The 21,542-nt window shown below is 43.2% G+C and overlaps 1 protein-coding gene across 1 annotated transcript in view; it reads left to right on the top strand.

Moving 5' to 3' along the window:
* The first annotated feature begins 14,736 nt into the window (after positions 1 to 14,736).
* The window catches only part of STXBP3 (syntaxin binding protein 3), a 154,810-nt gene continuing 148,004 nt past the window's right edge, over positions 14,737 to 21,542 (top strand). The window contains exon 1 of the mRNA XM_069232399.1: positions 14,737 to 14,846. Within this exon, the coding sequence (XP_069088500.1) occupies positions 14,786 to 14,846 (61 nt within the window). The 5' untranslated portion in view covers positions 14,737 to 14,785. The remainder of the gene's footprint in view (positions 14,847 to 21,542) is intronic.

Raw genomic sequence — 21,542 nt, 5'->3', positions numbered from 1 at the left:
CCGCCTATCATACACTCACAACTAGCGGTGGGTGAGCCCAGAAAAGCTCAAGCCTTGCATGAGCTCAGTGTCTGGCTCCGGCTATGGCACTTGTCCCATTAAGACTGACGAGCAGAAATACTGCTGAGCCCAGTGCCCCGGACAATCCCCCTCTCTTTGGCAGAAACTACTAAAATGCAGGCGAGCTGAGTGTAGTCATAACAGTTTAAAGTGTGATTTTCTGTTTGGAATGTGTTAGACCTGTCAGCCTCAGGTTGGTCTTCCCCTAAACATTTTTCCTGCTTGCCTCATATTTCTTTTCGTCTGCCTTAGGACTCTGAGCACTTTACCACGGCTGACGGGTGCTAAATAGCATGTGCTTCTCCCCTGAACATGGTAACATTGGTGTATACACAATTAGCATATTTAATTTGCTTGTAAGTCCCTTGCAAAGTTGTAGACTATTAGAAATTGGGCCATAGTTGGCAGAGGTATGCACCTTATCCAAGTAGGGACCACAGTCCTAGTCATGGTAAGTCTAATACACACTTTAACTTAACCTGTGCTCACCCTCTGGTGGCTTGGCACTGAGCAGTCAGACTTAACTTAGGAGGCAATGTGTAAAGTACTTGTGCAACGCACACACAGTAACACAATGAAAACACCACAAGAAGACACCACACAGGTTTAGAAAAATAGAGAATATCTGAGTAAAACAAGACCAAAGCGACAAAAAGCCAATCAGTAGAAGTTGAGATATTGATTTTTAAATATGAAACTAAAAATATTGCTTAGAAGTCACTAGTGATCAAAAGGTTACTTGAGGTCGCGAGGGACCAGTGCAAATCCAAAATCCAAGATAGAGGGTAGGATGACTACAGAACCCACGCAGGTTCCATTGAAGAAGTACCTTGTATAGAGTAAGCATCACCGTCGAGAAGCTAATGCGAAGGCGATGCAGTGATATTTGCCATGCAATCCGGTCCTGTGTCGGTGTTGAGCTACATAGATATGAATGCAATGTGTCGTCATTGAGCTTCGCAGGCTGTGAATCTGCTGTAGCTGAACAGCCTCTGGGTCGGCATCAAAGGGGAGCTGCATTAGTACCAACCGGCGCAGTGGTGAAGTTACATCATTTTTGAGCTGAAAGCTGCTACAAAACACACTTTCTGGGCCCAGGACTGGAGGGGGCATCTCAGGCAAGGATAGGGCTTCAAAGCAGCTCCTTGAAGTGCACAGGTTCCCCTTTCATCCCAGCCCTGGCTCCAGACTATCAGTGGGGGTAATCAGCCCTTTGTGTGGGGACAGGCATTTCCATATTCAGTTCCCCTCCACCCTTCCTGCCCAGGAAGGCCCATCATAATGCAGATGAGTCCTTGTAAGAGCAAAGTGCCATTTCTAAAATAGAAATGTTAAGTCGCACTTTACCATTAAATAGGATTTAACATTACCATTCCAAAGGTATGAAACATGACCAAGCTACTCCTTTCTGATCAGGAATTACATCTTAGGAGTGCATTAAGGAACTACCAATGCTGGCCTATGAGAGCCGTAGACCTCACAGTAGTGAAAAATGAACTTTGGAGGTTTTCACCACCAGAACTTTGTGATATATATATATATATATATATATATATATATATATATATATATATATATATATATATATATATATATATATATATATGTACTATACTTTAATATTTTAGAAATGCCGCTTTTAGAAAGTGGGCATTTCTCTGCTCTTACTGCTCTGTGTGCCTTGCAGCCTGTCTCCAATACACATCTGGGCCAGGTGACAGCCACACTTTGGACAGTCCCTCTAGAGAGCCACAAACACAGGAAGGATGGGCGGGACAAAGGATTCATCTGCAATATATATATATATATATATATATATATATATATATATATATATATATATATATATACCCAAATGAGCCTTTGAAGTGGAGGAGACTTCAAGAGTGGTTTTGAAGTGCACCAGTTTACCTTTGAACCCAGTCCTGTCCTGTCTGCCAGGAGATCTGTGGGAGGTTATCAGTCCTTTGTGTGAGATCACGTCAATAGCCTTTGAAGTGTGAGTGAGAGCCCCTTCACTCTTCCTCGCCAGGAAGGCCCATCGGTATGCAGATGAATTCACATGCAGCTGAGTGTCCTGTGTTTTTGGTTGTCTGGGTGGAATGCATAAAGGGGGCTGTCAAGCAGCACATACAAGATGTGGATTGGAGACAGACTATAAGGCACAGAGAACAGTAAGTGCAGAGAAATGCCAAATGAGGGGAAGCCACCTGACGATTGTGCCTCATACAGGCCACTTTCTCTGCTAAACGCAGTGGCCAAAATTATGGCCAAAGTCCTGGCCAATCTCCTCATAAAAGTGATCCCAGAACTAGTACACCCGGATCAATCGGGCTTCATGCCCCATTGTAACACTGCATTAAAACTAGGACACCTTAATAATGTACTCAGCAGGGTCCCCCAAATCGCAGTTTGCGCCATGCAAAAAGCCTTTTGCGATGCTCATTCCCAAATTGCGAGTCGGTACCGACTCGCAATTTAGGAATGCGACTCGCAAATAGGAAGAGGTGTTAATTTCCTATTTGCGACTCGCATCGCAATTCAGAGTTGCTTTGTGACCGCGAATGCGGTCGCAAACCAACTCGCAGTTACCACCAGTGTCACACTGGTGGTAACTCATTCGCAAAAGGGAAGGGGTCCCCATGGGACCCCTTCCCCTCTGTGAATGTCGACAAAAATATTTTTTCAGAGCAGGCAGTGGTCCTATGGACCACTGCCTACTCTGAAAAAAACGAAACCAAATGGTTTCGGTATTTTTTTCATTTTGCAACTCGTTTTCCTTTAAGGAAAACGGGCTGCAAAATGAAAAAAAAAACAGCTTTATTTAAAAAGCAGTACCAGACATGGAGGTCTGCTGACTACAGCAGGCCACCATCCCTGTGAGTGCAGGGACTCGCTATGGGGTCGAAAAATGCGACCCACCTCATGAATATTGATGAGGTGGGTCTTTGCGACCCCATAGCGAGTCGCAGAAGGTGTCTGAGACACCATTCTGCATATGCTTTTGCGAGTCTGAAATTGCGAGTCGCACGACTCGCAATTTCAGACTCGCAAAAGCATATCTTCCTACATCTGGCCCCATATGCTCAAGGTTTCGACTAGTACAATTACAAATTCTACACTGTACATACTATTCCCCAACCACCTTATTCAAGATAGGTAAAACCACAAGTGCCAGTTGTAGGCGGGGTTGTGGCCAGAAGGGAAACTCCTGTCATACAATTTGGGAATGCTCCAGAATACGAAATTTCTGGGAGGTGGTGTTCGAATGTCTGAACAGTGTGTTTGGGACAACCCCTCCAACAGCGAGACTGTGCCTCTTGAACATTTGGGAGGGAACAGAATTGTCCAGTATGACGTATCTATGTAACACTCAGATTGAATATTGCTAAACAAATTATAGCAAGACTGTGGGGATTATAACAAGTGCCCCAATTGTACAACTGGAAAAGTGACATGGATTGGATTGATGCATGTTGGCGGAACAGGTGGTTTATGAGAGTCGGTGCTGGCCAGAAAAATAGAACAAGAGTTGGGACCCTAGAATTACTATAGAGGGAACATTTGTCACAACCCAAATATGGTGGTCCCAAGTGATCTATGAGGACTGGGTGTAGGAAGGTAGCCTCTTCCTAGCCTTGTTAGCCCCACTTTTGGCCTGTTTGTGAGTATATGTCAGGGTGTTTTTACTGTCTCACTGGGATCCTGGTAGCCAGGGCCCCAGTGCTCATAGTGGAAGCCCTATGTTGTCAGCGTGTTTGATATGTGTCACAGGGACCCTGCTAGCCAGGATCCCAGTGCTCATAGTTTGTGGCCTACTTGTGTTCCCAGTGTGGTGCCTAACTGTATCACTGAGACTCTGCTAACCAGAATCTCAGTGTTTATGCTCTCTCTGCTTTTAAAATTGTCACTACAGTCTAGTGACTAATTTTACCAATTCTGATTGGCACACTGGAACACCCTTATAATTCCCTAGTATATGGTACCTAGGTCCCCAGGGTATTGGGGTTCCAGGAGATCCCTATGGGCTGCAGCATTTCTTTTGCCACCCATAGGGAGCTCAGACAATTCTTACACAGGAATGCCACTGCAGTCTGAGTGAAATAACGTCCACGTTATTTCCCAGCCATTTTACACTGCACTTCAGTAACTTATAAGTCACCTACATGTCTAACCCTCACTTAGTGAAGGTTAGGTGCAAAGTTACTTAGTGTGAGGGCACCCTGGCACTAACCAAGGTGCCCCCACATTGTTCAGGGCAAATTCCCCAGACTTTGTGAGTGCGGGACACCATTACACGCGTGAACTACATATAGGTCAATACCTATATGTAGCGTCACAATGATAACTCCGAATATGGCCATGTAACGTGTCTAGGATCATGGAATTGTCACCCCAATACCATTCTGGTATTGGGGTGACAATTCCATGCATCCCTGGGGCTCCAGCATAGAGCCCGGGTACTGCCAAACTATCTCTTCGGGATTTTCTCTGCAGCTACCGCTGCTGCCAACCCTCAGACAGGTTTCTGCCCCCCTGGGTCTCTCCTGTGGGTTTCTCATCAGATAACAAATGTAAGAGCTCACCAGAGTTCCTCTGCACTTCTCTCTTCGACTTCTGCCAAGGATCAACCGCTGACTGCTCCAGGATGCTTGCAAAACCGCAACAAAGTAGCAAGAAGACTACCAGCAACATTGTAGCGCCTCATCCTGCCGGCTTTCTCGATGGTTCCTGGTGGTGCATGCTCTGAGGGCTGTCTGCCTTCACCCTGCACTGGAAGCCAAGAAGAAATCTCCCGTGGGTCGACAGAATCTTCCCCCTGCCAACGCATGCACCACACTTCTGCATCACCGGTCCTCTGGGACCCCTCTCATCTTGCGAAGCATGGTCTCTGGAACACAGGAGCTGGATTCAAGTGTCCCCGACAGTCCAGTGGCCCTTCTGTCCAAATTTGGTGGAGATAAGTCCTTGCCTCCCCACGCTAGACAGTAATCCTGTGTACTGCGTGAACTGCAGCTACTAGGGCTTCTGTGCACTTTTGCAAGACTTCCTTCATGCACAGCATAGCCCAGGTCCCCAGCATTCTGTCCTGCATTGCCCAACTTGCTGAGTTGGACTCCGACTTTGTGGGACCCTCTTTTGTTGTGCTGAGACGACCGCCGTGTTCAGATCTTCTGAACGCCTGTTCAGGTACTTCTGTGGGTGCTGCCTGCTTCTGCATGGGCTCTCTCTGTTGCTGAGTGCCCTATCTGTCTCCTCCTCCAAGGGGCGACCGCCTGGTCCTTCCTGGGCCCTGGCAGCACCCAAAATCCTCATCCCTGACTATTGCAGCTAGCAAGGCTTGTTTGCAGTCTTTCTGCATGAAAACAACTCTGCATCCTCCAGCACACTGTGGGACATCTTCTGACCAAAGGAGAAGTTCCTGGCACCTTCTGTTGTTGCTGAATCTTTGGCTTTTTCCACCCAGAGGCAGCCCTTTTGCACCTTCATCCGGGGTTTAGTGGGCTCCTGCCCCACTGGACACTTGCGTGACTCTTGGACTGGGTCCCCTTCCTTCGCAGGTCCTCAGGTCCAGGAATCCATCTTCAGTGCTTTGCAGTCAGTTGTTGTCTTTGAAGAATCCCCTATCTCAACTTTACTGTCTTTCTGGGGTAGTAGGGTAACTTTACTCCTACTTTCAGGGTCTTGGGGTGGGGTATCTTGGACACCCTTAGTGTGTTTTTTACACTCCCAGAGACTCGCAACACACAGTACACTAGGTCTGGGGTCCATTTGTGGTTCGCATTCCACTTTTGGAGTATATGGTTTGTGTTGCCCCTAGGCCTATTGTCTCCTATTGCATTCTATTGTGTTCTACAGTGTTTGCACTACTTTTCTAACTGTTTATTTACCTGATTTTGGTTTGTGTGTATATTTTGTGTATTTTACTTACCTCCTACGGGAGTATGTCCTCTGAGATACTTTTGACATATTGTCACTAAAATAAAGTACCTTTATTTTTAGTAACCCTGAGTATTGTGTTTCTTGTGATATAGTGCTATATGATATAAGTGGTATAGTAGGAGCTGTGCATGTCTCCTAGTTCAGCCTAAGCTGCTCTGCTATAGCTACCTCCATCAGCCTAAGCTGCTAGAACACTACTAATCTACTAATAATGGATAACTGGACCTGGCACAAGGTGTAAGTACTATCAGGTACCCACTATAAGCCAGGCCAGCCTCCTGCAGTGAGACACCTACTTTGCAATGATGGGTATCACTCAAAGGGAGGGACGAATGGGGGAAGAGGTGTTAAACTACAATATTGTGTGGATGTCTTGTTTTCTTGAAAGTGTTCTACTTTGCAATGTTATTGTACTTTTTGTTATGGAAACTATAAAAAGAATAAAAAAAATAATAAAATCCCTTGCTAAGCCTTACACTCCCCTTTTATTACACATACATCACCCCGAAGGTATGAGCTAGGTAGCCCATAGGGCAGGGTGTTGTGTAAGCAAAAGGTAGGACTTGCACTTTTATGCTTTGCATGTCCTCCTGGTAGTGCAAACACTTAAATTCATTTTCACTACAGCAAGGCCTACTCCTCTCATAGGTTAACATTAGGAATTCCTTAATATACCTTTAAGCTGTAATTCCTGGTTAGAAAGGAGTAGCTGTATCATGTTTCATATTTTTGGAATAGTAGTGATAAATTCTCTTTACTGGTAAAGTTGGATTTTACATTACTATTTTAGAATTGTCACCTATAGAAAGTGAGCATTTCTCTGCTCTTACAGCTCTGTGTGCCTACAGGCTGTCGCCCATACATGTCTTGTGTGGATGACAGCTACACTTTTAGCATTCCCTCTTGAGAGCCAGAAAAACACAAGAAGGTTAGGTGTGTCTGAGTGCTCATCTGCATTTTGATGGCAGGAAGGGCAGGAGGGGCTGACACTTACACCTGAATAGACAGTGCCTGTTCCCACACTCATCGCATGCACTGACAACATCAGGACCAAAGTCGACAAAGGCGAGACCGTCGCACTCATCCTCCAAGACCTCTCTGCTGCCTTTGACACAGTCTGGCACCACACACTCTGCACACGCCTCCACAACACAGGAATTCACCACAAAGCCTTAGACTGGCTCACCTCCTTCCTCACCGACCGGACCCAGAGAGTCCGCCTTCCACCTTTCCACTCCACTGCTACCAAGATCATCTGCAGAGTCCCCCAAGGGTCCTTCCTCAGCCCCACACTCTTCAACATCTACATGATCCCCCTAGCCAACATCCTCCGAGCACACGGAATCACTATCCTCTCCTACGCAGATGACACCCAACTCATCCTCTCCCTCACCCGCAACCCCATCACCGCCAAAACCATACTACACGCTGCTCTCCTCGACACCGCCAACTGGATGACCACCTCAAGCTTAACTCCAACAAAACCGAGATCATCATCTTCGGCCCCAACGAAACCACATGGGACGACTCCTGGTGGCCCACCGCCCTAGGTCCCGCACCCACCCCCGCAAACCACGCACGCAACCTCAGCATCATCCTGGACCCTCCCTCTCCATGACACAGCAAATCAATGCCCTAACCTCCTCCTGCTTCCACACACTCCGCACTCTAAAAAAATCCTTCAAATGGATTTCCCCAGAGACCAGGAAGACAGTCACCCATGCACTCATCAGCAGCAGACTAGACTACGGCAACGCCCTCTACGCCGGCACCACACTCAAACTCAACCCAAACTCCAGGGAATCCAGAACACAGCCGCACGCCTCGTCCTTGGCCTCCCCCGCCACGAACGAATCTCACCACACCTCAAATCCCTTCACTGGCTACCCATAGACGAGAGAATCATATTCAAGATCCTCATCCACGCACACAAATCCCTCCACAACACCGGCCCAACCTACCTCAACGAAAGAGTGAACTTCCACACTCCCACACGCAACCTCCGATCAGCCGACCTCGCCCTAGCCACAGTCCCCCGCATCCAACGCACCACCACAGGAGGCAGGTCCTCGCCCCCAAAACCTGGAACTTCCTCCTCACCAACCTTCGCAAAACCAAAGACCTCCTGCTCTTCAGAAAGAACCTCAAGACATGGTTGTTCGAACAGTGACCCTCCCTGCCCCCCTTTAACCCCCCCTGCCCCTCCCAGCGCCTTGAGACCCTCACGGGTGAGTAGCGCGCTCTATAATTTTTTTTTTGATTGATTGATTGATTGAAAAGGCTGATTACCCCCTACTGATAGTCTGGAGCCAGGGCTGAGGAAGAAAGGATACTTCTGCACTTCAAGGGCTTTGGGTACAAGTACTGGATCTCTAACCCCACCAAATCAGACACTTCTGGACCTACAACTGGATTCTGTCAGAGGAACCCCTGTGCTGCTTCAAGAACTGTCACTCTGCTGGACTGCTGACCTAGAAGGACTGCTTTTCTGCTGTGCTGCCCTGCTGGTCTCTGGCCTTGCTAAGGGAGAACTGGATTCTGCCTTGCACCCTAAAGGGATCTCCAAGGACTTGATGGTTTGCCTCCTATTGCTAGAGACTCAGGGACATCAAATTCTCCACCTCTGCTCCTGTGCCTGGTTCACTGGAAGTGGACCCAGAGGCTTGTACCAGTGAAATCTATGCATCTCATGTCTACTGGTAGCGGCAACCAATGCATTGACCCTGTTGTGGGAGTGGAAATGGTGCATCGCATTCAGAACGAGAGCTTCACCATTGCATTGGTACTGCATCGGAACCACTGCATCACCACCACTTCTAAAGGAAGATCGGTGCATCCCTTCACTGCGTGGAGAAGCCCAGTGCATCAACTTCGGAACCAACGCATCATCATTGCATCGGATCCACCGCCTCACCACCACTCCTGAAGGAAGATCGACGCATCCCTTCACTGCGTGGAAAAACCCGGCGCATCGGCTTCAGAACCGAATCTTCACCAGCACTGTGGGAGGAAAATCTACGCATCTCATGCATGTGACCAAGATCAAAGTACTCTGTTCCCCGGGCCTGCATGGCTCTTGTACCTGCTGTTTTGGTCTTAAATTATTTATAAAATAATTGTATATTTTTCTAACCTGGTGTGGAGTCTTTTTGTGGTGTTTTCATTATGTTACTGGGTGTGCGTATTGCACAAATACTTTAAATATTGCCTATTTAGATAGACTGCTCTATGACAAGCTACCACAGGGTAAGCACAGATTATCTTTTAGTGTGCATCTGACTTTCCCTGACTAGAGTGGTGGCCCCTGTCTGTTTGGACAGGATGTATACCCCTGCCAACTAGAGACCCCATTTCTAACAGAAGGTTTCTACAGAAACTGAAGATCAAACACAGTGGCAAAACATATCTGATCCTGCAGTTTTTATGAGTCTCCTTGAATAGCTATTACTTAAGACGCAAACTCCATGTGGGCTCCAAGACCTCTTTATTTTTTTCGCTCTGTTAATTTTCTAATTGTGGTGGACCCTTTCCTAAAATCATTGTCAGGTGGTACAGAAGTCACATTAACATAAATATGGGTCCTCCTCAGTGTTAGTGTTAGGGTGCAGACATTTCTCTCCCAGAGATCTACATATTTTTTAGGTGTATGAAAAGTTTTTCATTTTGATTGTGTCCATTTGGCATTTTTGTATTCATCTTAATGATATAGGTTTATTCCATTTGTCTTAGTGCCACTGTTCTGTCACCCCTGCATTTAGTTTTTTCCACCATGTCAAAGCCCCAGAATGTCATGGTCTCTGTTCCATCAGGTGTTCCTTAATGTAATGTCAGGTCATTGGGTATGGTGGGTCATTGTTGTCAGTTGGGCATATATGTTTGAGTATAAGTTTAGCAGTTGGCAAGTTGTACCACCTATGTACTTCTTATTGCACAGGCATTTAAGTATGTATGCCACAGAAGTGCTTTTGCATGTAATCACCTTATTAATCTTATAGAGTCTTCCACTATTTTTAAATTCATTGATACTTTGACCATGTTTGCACGTGTTACAACTGTGAACATTTCCAGAAGTCATTCCTCCATTTTTGTGAGCCAGTTAGTCTGGTTCTCATCCTTAAAATGGCTTTTTGTTGAGATAGAGGCCGCGGAAGGGGCCTTCCTAAAGGATTTTTTGTGGGTGTGGTTTGTTTATATCCTGCATCTTCTGGTCCTTTTTGAGCACAGATCAGTGTTTCTACAGATACTTCTGACTTGCCCCACTTCCTTTTTACAGCTAGTAATCAACCGTATTCTTGTTTGTCTTCCATTCTCTACTTTTGTTGTTTCGTGATTACTAGTTCTACTCTCTTAAGATTTTCAATTCTGTCACGTACTCTAGCCAATATTTTAGAATGGTATCCCTATGGCAGGTATTTTTGGAGATCCAATTTGATATTCCAATCCACATACTTTTTTTTGGAGCAATTAAGTGTTATGCTGATCATTTTTCCATAGGGTGTGCTCCATTTTAAATGTCTATCATACTGGTGTGCAATACATTATTTGTTGCTGTGGCTTTTCCGAGAATAGAAGTCTGCAAGACATTATACTGTACATAAATTATTATGTCAAGAAACACAAAGGTTGTGGTACTGATGTTACTAGTTAGGCGGGTAGTGTGTGGATTTTGATTTAAATATGAGAAGTATTTGTGAAAACATTCCATTGAATCATCCCATTTACAAAGAGGTTGTCAATATGTCTCAGCCGGATCACAATCCGATTGGTGATTTTATCAGGCCTGTCAACAAAAATATAATATGAATATATTTTCACAAACCTGCAATTCCTCAAGTTTTTACTAGAGATCCCTTTGGATTCAGATGCTAAATCTTCAAATAATTGTTTCCCAGAGCTGCTGTTCCTCAAGGTTTTACTAGAGCTCACTCTTGAGTCATGGGCAAAAACATTGAAATTCTTTCATGAAGCTGCATTTCCACTAGTCATTACTAGGTGTCCCTTTCAAGTCAAATGGGAAAGTATTGATATTCTTTAATGAAGGTGCAGTTCCACAAATCGTTACTAGAGGTACTTCTTCGGTCAAAAGTAAAAGTAGTGAAATTCTGACATGAGGTCACAGTTCCAAATTGTTGTTACAAGTAGTACCTCTGGAGTTAAATGCAGAAGCATTGAAATTATGGGATGTAGCTGCAGTTCCACTAGTCTTTATTAGGTGACCCCCACAAGTCAATTGCAAACACATTGAAATTCTTACATGAAGCTGCATTTCCACAAGCCATTACTAGGTGTTGAGGCAAATTCAAATGTATTAGAATTCTTACGTAAATCAGCAGTTTTGCTTGTCTTTTCTAGATCGCCTGAACCAAGCTAAGGGTGTGTGGCTTTACTATATTAATTTGCATTCATACTTTTGTTATTTTAATTATTTAGACTTGTTTTACATAGGTTTCATTGTTTGTCAAAGCTGGTTCATAATTATGAATCAAAAATACAAGTTTCAATACTTTTCTTGAATTCTAACACAGTAAGTGATTACACTCTACTAAATATATGAGCTTTGATTCAATGGTAAGAAAAAGTACATTAAGGCTGTTCATTTTTTGTTGGGTGTTATAGATAGGCAGTGGGTTAGTAAAGAGGGTGCTATGTCTTTTTATGGAGTCTGCAGCCACTGAACATGCAAGTTCTATTCTTGGGGAACTATTTTATATTTAAGTGTATGTGTACACGTGTGTGGGAAAAATGCAGTCACTCAAAGTGAAAGTATCCAATGGCTGGAGTGGGCTGGTCTGTTGAGCTATGCCTTCTGGTGGGATTGGGGGGGAATAATTTGAGTGATATATCAAAATACCAATGGTGAAAGAGCGTTGTTTATATATATGTATGTATTTTTGCAAATTTATTTTGGAAAGCATGAGTCTGGCAAGACAGCTAAAGCTGTCTTTAGGCCAGACCTAAAAATGAATTTCCCATGGAAAGTGTGACTGAACTGTAACTAAACAGTGTGGTGTCAGTTTCATTGGAAGTGTGATGAGTATGTCTATGGAATTGCGTTTACTAGTATAATACATTAAATAAATTAACAGAAATCGTTGTCATTTGGAGTTAAAGGTAAGCGATGTTACCTTACAGTGGCTGAATTGTATACTATACATCCAGGACACCTAGACTCAAATCCTAACTTCCCCCTTGACCAAACTGTGAGATCCGAGCAACCCAATTTACCTCACTTTATATCATTATTCTTGACTAACCAATTTCAGAGCACATTGAAGTAAGTCGGTTCAGGATCTGTGCAGTATAAAGACCTGAATTACAGATATAAAATAGTTTTGCTTCACATACGCCATATACACAGAGAACATGACTTGGATAACTCTGGCAACGTTGTCGGGAAATGGAGATATTCCTTACCGTTTCAGGTTAAAAAAAGTATTATTTCCCATAACTATCAATCCAGTGAATAATTCTATCCACTTTTTTTTAGAAACTCAGAACTGTTGAAAATGTGTTTTCTTTTGATGTAAAGAGTCTGTATCATATTTTTTCATGACATTTGTATAGTGTTGAGGACCCAGGGCCCATATGCTATGTAAGTGAATGACACAGACACAAGGTTGGGGTACTTGCAACTGGCCTAAGGGTAAGGTCACGTGCTCCCGGCCCCTTTTATTTGCAGTGCCACTTGACTGGTGACATCTGTGATCGATGGGTGTGTTAACGCGTCCCTTTATGATAATTTATTACACATCAGGACTCGTTTTAGGCCAATGAATCTTTTGACCCAGTTGAAAGACACCTTAGGACGAGATAGCTAATCAATATGTCAATCAATACGTCAATAATGTCATCAATATTTATCACAACAATGCATTTCACTTTGGTCAAAGACATTAATCAATTCAAGACACCACCAGGACCTGTCAGTCATGAATAACCACACCAGTTTAGTAGAATTTTATGAGTTTATTCCCTATTAGTTACAATTCTAAGAGCAAATGTGTTAATCTTAAAACCAAGAAGCAATGTAGCATAGTCACAATATGGCAACTCTGATAAGATTTCATCAAAGCAAAAATCACGAACATCAGAACATAACACGGCGTGAACATAAATCAATTTAGCAGAGTGTCAATAACGCGTCAGTTCAACAAAGCATAGATTTGGTTGTTTGTTTATTTGTGTCAGTTTAGTGAATATCTGTCCTAACCACTGATTAGCATTGGCATGTTGGGCTTCATGCTAAATGATTTAGAACACCAATTTGGAAAACATCTAGCTATGGTCTCTGTCAAAAGTAAGCAGTTGGTACCTAGAAAGGAAAAGCAAACAGACAAATCACATTTATATTGTCATAGTTACCCTTTCAAGGTTCAGGTCAGCACTCAGGTTCAGTCTTCGTCTTCAGGGCATCAGACAAAACACCATCAGTCAGAACTCAGCTCCGGGGAAAAAGGGGGGCACTTCCTTCATAAGGAGGTAAGCGTAAAATGGGCAATCTAAGGGCAAGGATGGTTCTAAGCAACCCAACAAGTCACCAAACAGAGTGACAAAGTTTCTGGATAAAATCAATAGCATTCCCTACCTAATCCTAAATGGCTCCCCGTGTCATGGGTTTTTATCCCTTTTTCGTTGTACATTCCCCTAAAATGTCATTGGTCGTTGGTTATACCCCACTATCTTTATCCAATAGGAAAACACATTATGTCATTAATCTTTCACCCCATATTATTTTACAGACATTTTATTGGTCTTCATAATTGACGTCTTCGGAGGTGGCATGTCCGGTATGATTTCATCCTTCTGTAATTCTTTGCACATCCTTTGGTCAGTAACTTCATTGTCTTCACCGGTTTGAATGACCTTGTACATTACATTAATCTACACTGTTTAATTTCGTCTTAATATTTTCTACCAGCAATGCGGAATTCATGGGAAAGGGTCTAGTATGGTTACATTTCAGCTTCTAGTTTGAAGAAAACAAGAGGTCATGTTCTTTTGCGAGTCAGCACACTGCAAGATAGGAAAAATACATTTAATATGAGCCAAGCAGCTAAGCTTCGGCTCATGCTAATTTAAGGACTACAAGGATTTTAGCACAAATTCAATAACACAATGATTAATGATTAGTATAGAACCTATTCGATATATAATATTTTATAAACATTTTAGTCATCATTATTAGTCCACCTATACATTGGCGGCCACTACCCGTGGACACATTCCTAATGCACATTATAGCAAAATAAGTTAATACATCTTCTATATGGCATTATCACACATTAATTCATAAACATTTCATGTTAATATAGTTTATATAAGCTACGCTCTCTCAGGTGTGGGGTGAGTGTGGAAAGCCAGCCCTTAAGGGAGTGGCTAGAGGTACAGCACTTGGCCAAAACTAGTGTGTCTCGCAGGGTACTACAACTTGTTGCCTGGTTGACATGCATATTTGTTTCTTGGCTCTGCTCTTGTAAGCCTTTATCATATTTTTTTCATGACATTTGCTCCCTAATTTACATGCTGAGGTTTTTACTTGATCGGCGTTTAGGTCAGCCCGAGTGAGATGCTAACTCAGCACTGGCTGTTTCTTTGAATGTGCTTATTTATCAATTTCTACTGATAAAGCAGATTAACTTTAAACTGGCGCACTGTAAAACTCTGGCCCTGGGGAAGCCCCAGGGTGACCCCTCTGACGTCACAAAGGACTGGATCAGCACTTGGATGTGTGATTGGGTGGCGGCTGTGTGACATCACGGAAGGCGTGGCCGCAGTTGGAAACATGGCTCCTGTGGCAGGGGAAGCGATGGCCGACCGGGGGCTAAAGAACATCGTCTGGCAGAGTAAGTGTGCCTTACCAAGGGGCGTCACGAGCATCCGGGAGCAAAGACCTCCCGGGGAGCGCAGCGCACCCTGAGCTCGGAGAGCGTCAGGCTCCAGAGCAGCGAGCGAGGGGCATTGGAAAACACAACCACCTCTAATGTCTTCCAGGGCGGAGGCTTCCGTGCGTGCGGATGCCAGGGGTGCTCCCGGGGGCCTGTGAGAGCGGCGGGTGGGTGAATGAGAGACAGGAGGGACGCACGAAGGAGGGCCGTGCACCAGCAGCTGCTCAGACACTTGTTGACATCTATTTCCCCAGTGGCAGGCTGCTGTCGTGGAGCCCGGGACTCCTGTCACAGGCTGACACCAAACCCCCAGTATCAGGCGGCACTGGGGACAGGGACCCGCAGGCTCGTGAAAGGGTTACAATTTAACACGGGTCTACTCCACATGGCCGCCCACAGGAGTGCACCTTGGGGAGGGGACCGGAGACGCCTGTCAATTCACACCTCACCGAGAGGCTTGCACGGAAAGACAGCACCGGGGTGAGGGGCGCGACAGTCCTCCTGCAGTACTGGGTTACACTGTGGTGAGAAGCTAAGGAAGGGTTACGTGATTAGTTCATAGATGATTAATGGAGGCAACATTCTCCCTGGAATTTATTTTGACGCAGAGTGGGAAACAGCCTGTCAGCTTGTTGTGTGTCACTACGAATGGCATTTTAGGTGGCAGGGAAGTATAGGACGTGTTTTTTTAATGACTTTCCAATATAATTTCAAGGTATGTGAAAACCATGTTACATTGCCAGGAAAGGACAATTTATAACCTCAACAAAGTAGTATGTTTCGTTCATTGCACGTTCTTTATGAACGTGTTGTAGAGCAGCATGTATGAGTGGGTTAATTGGCTCTTCAGATGTCAGCACGCACACAATCTAAAATGATCAGGCCAGGCATGCCATCGTAAAAGGGGACATGTCTTTGATCTTATAAAGCTTTGTTTTGCGCGGATCCTATTTTTATATATTCTGGTACAAAAAGATCCATATGCTATCAAAGTAATTTCTGACTCACTGGAGGCACAGACCAAGATATATTAAACACGCTGCAGCGCACCTTACAAAGATTGCAGATCATTTCCCTTAAACAGAGACCTAGCACCACTCGTTACTCAAAGCGACTCACTTTAACGAGTTCCATTCCCTTTTAGTCAAGGAACTATCAGATTTCAAATAACGTAATTATGAACAAAACATAACATGTGACTGAAATATTTGAGGACAACGTTGAAAAAACAGGAGGCTTCATTCCGGTACCTGAATCTATACGTCATATATTCCTGCCATCGTTATAGCAGCAGGTCTGAAAATATTTTAAATACAACACTTTGTACTGAAGTCGTTTTGAACATGCGATGAAGCAAAACAAATAGTAGCGCCGGAACAACTTAGAAAGATCTTCACAGTAAAGGCACTGAAATCGTGGTTGTAAACTACATAATGTAAAGCAAAGTCACAGCCCTCAAGTGGCAAATCTCTACTGCTGTTGAAACTTTCCTTTTTCCAGCTCATTTAGAAACGTATATGGTTTATTAATGGCCAGGGCTCCAGTTGCGATTTTGAGCCTAGAATATTTTAATCCATAGTTTTCAAAATGGCAGTAAAATGATTTTTGTCTGGTGCTAAAACGTAAAACAGGGTTGCAAGCTGGCCCCCATCTTGTCAGTGTTTGTCTCAGCGTGGGATAGTTGCCTTTTCCCAAACTTTGAAGGTTAACATATTGTTGCACTGTAGTGTATAGAAGACATGGTCATTTTTTGCAGCAGTTGGCACACAACAGAAATCTAGCAGGCTACTTACTGCACTACCTTGGCTGCCTTTGTATATTGATGGAGTCCAATTAGAACATGTGATAACTTGCTATTACCTGGGTGTTTTAATAGAATAAGCACTGAGCTGGAAAGACTGTTATGGTCCAGAAAATGAACTCTTTGATGTGATTCAGTACTATCTATTATGGATACACATTAGGGTACTGAAGGCCTGTTGAGCCAAGGATATCAGTTTGGGATAGGATGGAAACTCCATCTTGCTGTTCTAAGGTCCCCCTAGATTGACCTTGGTGTTCGAACCGCCACAATAACTGATTCAGCAGGTTTCTGGTTAAACAGCAACATGTGTATCAAGTGACATTCGTAAAGTACATCTACATTTCTTCAACTTCACAGTATACGTGTCTCATAACTTTATCCAACCAGGATGCCATTGGTTTCAACTATACTCTCCAATATATATATATATATATATATATATATTTTTTTTTTTTAATGCAAGGACACCTAAACCTCCAAACTCATGCAGTGGTTTTATTGTATGATTCTGAGGTTCTGAAGGGTCCAGATGAAACTAGTAAGTAGATAACAAGTCTCTTTAACACTGTGGCTGCAATTATCACAGGTACAGCACGTAATACATCCATGCCTTGGTATCGTAATATCTGTAACAGCAACAGTCCTCCCAAAGACTGGCTGTCCTGAGTTTAGCCATGTTGGAAAGTTTCTGCTCTTCTGCGTTTACATTGTCTTCCAATACCTTAATAAAATTCTAGTCTTGTTTTTTTTACAAGTATTCTAACCCCTTTGCCCACATATGTTTATAGAGATATGTTAAGGGAGGAAAGCTAGCTTTTTTTCTCTTTGTAAAGTATAATAGATGAAGTATCCCCTACCATACATTTATAGGGATATTGCAAGTCACCATGGAGTTCCATAACCATATCAATGAACGAGGCTGAAGGCCGATTTCCTTTATAAGGTTATGAAACTCCAAGGTGACTTGCAATATCATTATCATGTACGCTAGGGGGACTTGATCCTATATAATACCACACAATCCCCTTTCCCACAAACCCCTTAAAACCTTGCTGTGTAGGTAGCTCTTTCATATGAAAGAATGAGCATGTTTGTAAACATGAAGAATAAAAATAAAACCGCTAGTGCAAAATTAAACATATCAAAAACTTGTTAGATATTGGTTGCAAATATAAGAAATAGTTCAGTACAAGTCATTTAAAAAAAAAAAAAAAAAAAAAAAAACAGCAGTAGTTAGGAACGTGTAGAAAGATTTACTGTATCTAAGGAGAGCAAAAAATAAAAGCATTCTCTCTGCCTGTCATTGTAAGCTTTTGAAATGGAGCAGAAGAAAGTAAAGCAACAGTTTTTGTTGCTTTATACAACTGCTTCAATTATGCTTTGTGGTCCGACCAGCCTTTCACCTCGCCTGCTGACTGGCAGCAGGCATTATGATGTCAGAACTCAACTGTAATAACTTAAAATAGACATGTTCTGATCTTTTCATTTTTTTAAATATAATCGGCGACTGTGTGTGTCACTAGTCGCCGATTATAAAGAAATTAGAGGGGTGCATTTAAACAGGGTTACGGAATCTCATGTATTATACTTTAAATACATCACTCCGTAAAGGGAGAGTGGGGAAGACCAGAGTTAGTGCTCCACCTATCCCTCTGTTACTCTCCTAAATTGAAAATGAAAATTTTGGTAAATGTTAATGGTGCAAGTTTTGAATTAGTTATGCTCAAGATCATGAACCACACTTAAATATAATTATCCTTGGTCTTTATTGTTTTTCAAATGTGCAGATGTTCTTGAGTATACTTGCGTAGTATCAATAAATGATAAAGGATATATCATTGTTGACCCTTATAATAGCAGAAGTCTGTTCATCTGGTTTGTGTGTGATGGGGGCATTGAGGCGTTTCGGCCTTGCTGTATACCTTTTGGAGCGGATTTCTGTAGCAGTGCTGTTGCAACAGTGATAACAAAAGGCATTCTTCACATGTTTGCAGCATGAAAATTGTCAGGGATGTCCACTCTCTCATTTTCTTTTTAACATAATTCTGAAATCTTTCACAACTTGTATTGGATATTACCAAAGTAAATCGCTATAACCTAGATATGTTTTTAGGCTCTTAATTAATACTAGTGGGCAGCTACATAGATGTATCATTAAAATTCATCTAACAGAGATTTCAGATGCTGTGTTCATGCATGAAGAGTCATGTTAAAGCTTGAGGATCGAAGTGGCCTGGCATGTTGTTAATATATGAGGGCAGTGGATCCCAATTTTTTTTACTTCTGTGGACACCTACTTTATCAGTACTGGAATCTGGGGACCTCCAATGAATCATTATTGCAACCCGTGCCCCCCTTCAATGAGTCATTACTGAAAGCTGGGGACCTCATCTGTTAATATTATTACATTTTCTAATCAGTCACGGACCCCCGGATGAGGCTTCACGGAACCCCAGGGGTTCCTGGCTCACCGGTTGGGAACCACTGTATTAGAGCGTTAACATTGTTAGCAAAGATAAGAAAGGGAATCGGGGTAACTTTTCTGAAGTTCTTACATTGATAAGAGGACAGAATTAGTTGGTTTGGTGCAAGATTATGTGTTTGGGGTATACTTAATGTATCTAACAAGCACACTGCCTCGATTCATGGTTTTTTCCAGTGTAGGCATTAGGTTGAGGAAAAAATGTTTTTAAAAGATAATTGGGATTTTCAAAGATGTTTTATAGTGTGGAAAGAAACTAATAATTCTAGGGTTTATTTGAAGTTGTATGTGGGGGAATTCGCCTTCTTTAAATTTAAGCTGTATTAGAAATCATTTATGCTGCATCATTTGTCTAACCCCCTTATTAAGAGCTGGCTGGACTTGTGCAGTGGAAATACCTGGGGGAGCTGGAATTAAATTTACATCTCAGCTGCAGAGTCCAGCTATTATGAGTATTTTTCCAAAATGTGTAATAACTGCACACACCTGGGTATACCTGTTGTTTTACGGTGCAGTTTTTAACCATGTCTGTGAGAAAACTACATACGTCTGGTCGAACTCAGAAGTGGGACTGCCTGTGGCATGTAGAGGGACAGGAAGGAGGCACAGTGGATCAAGGCAAATTAGTGCCTATCCAGGGGGAGCTCTGTAGTCCCCCCGGACTCCTGCAGTAGGAGGAAGGGGGCAGGGCAGTGCTCTTGCCCTCAGTCCCTCTCCTGCAGCAATTCTCAGAGGCTTGATGTGTCCGGGCATGGAACTGTCAGGCCCGTGGTTTTCAGACTCTATAATTCCGGGCCTTGATGCACTTGTAATTTTAACTTGTGTTATTTCACTTGCCTGTAGCGCTCTGGGTGAAATATCGTTGCTCATAATTAGGACCTAAATGTCTTAGTCTGACTTGTCTCACCCTTCCTCCTATCCCTAGCTCGATGCTTTTGATTGACGGGCAGCTTTACCTGTCACGAAAGGGCATGCACTTTCTGTAGACAGGTATTGGTTTCCTATGGAGATCCCAGCATAGGGGGATAACACTTTAAATCTGAGGAACAAGTGTTGTAGACATATAATAATGATGATGGTATTCTCTCCACCTGAGTCCTTTTACAGAGGAATCCAAACATTAACCTTAATGGAAAGACAATTTTGTAGAAGTCCTAGGCTGACCTTTGTTGAGACGTAAATGCATAGTGTGCAATAGTGTTCCCCTCCCCTAAGATACTGCCTGCAAGTATCTGGCATCCTGTTTTTTTATATTTTTGGCTGTTGTCTCGCACTACCCTAGTGTGTGCGCCGAGGTCTAGGTCACTTGACATAAGCCCTACAACCCATATGCCTGCCACCACATCCCCATAAATATTGTGAGTACGGTTTCTAAAGATGTTTTCTGTCTCAGTGCTGCTGGTTTAATTGAGAGGCATGATGCATTGACAACAAAAATGTGCTGTTTGTCACCCTAAACACACTTAAGTTCTTATCTCGTGACCTCGAAAGAGAGTGGTTAAAGAGCTGTAGACTCCTCTCCTCTGTTTCTTAAATGCCATCAAGACCCTAGTTGGAGAATATTAAAAGTGTGAAGTGAATTGATATGAGGGGAAGGAAACGGTGTGAATAGTCTTACCATCTTTATGGACTCACATGTCTAAAAGGGTGCTAGTGATTTTGTTATAGAACAAGTTTTGAAATCAATGCTGTATGGGCTGTATAACAACCAACTTGGCCAGCTACATGCAGTACATAGCAGTGGTCAGAGGTGAGTCACATAGCACTTAGCCCAGTGCGTCATTGACTCTGATGTACTCTGTAAGGCCTACACAGTTGCAATAACAGAGTTGGAATGCGAAGATCTGGAGTAACTTGGGATGTTCGTGTCTCACCTTTGCGTGTAATGCTCACCTTAGTCTTATTCAGGAGTTACCAAAGGGTTCACTGCTACTTAGTTTGCGTGAGATTGTTGGGGTATGTGTCTTTGGAAGTAATAAATACCTTTTTCGCCTCTTTACTGTGTTAGCTTCCCCATCTATTAACCCAGGGATTCACCTGCTATTACAAAGGTCAGGTGGTCACACATAAGGGTGTTGGGCCTTCAGCCGCTGTATGGAACTTCAAGAAAGTGCATCAAGGCATGTCACTAGCTAGGCCTTGTCTTAAAATGGTCAGCAGTTTGAGAGGGGCTGCATTTTACATCTTTTACAAATATTGTGTTACGAACTTCAGAGACTGATTGACAAGTGTTTCCTTGGTACTGTTTATTGCCCCGTCAGTACTTTGAAATATAATTTCCTCATCATACTGTTTTAGGCTTTACCAGTTGCAATGTTGGTTTGAAAATACCTGTACTGCCATTGATTACGGCTTTTATTCCTCTGAT

The sequence above is a fragment of the Pleurodeles waltl genome, chromosome 4_2 (genome assembly GCF_031143425.1).
Source record: "Pleurodeles waltl isolate 20211129_DDA chromosome 4_2, aPleWal1.hap1.20221129, whole genome shotgun sequence".
Lineage (NCBI taxonomy): Eukaryota > Metazoa > Chordata > Amphibia > Caudata > Salamandridae > Pleurodeles > Pleurodeles waltl.
This window is presented reverse-complemented; position numbering and strand designations above follow the sequence as displayed.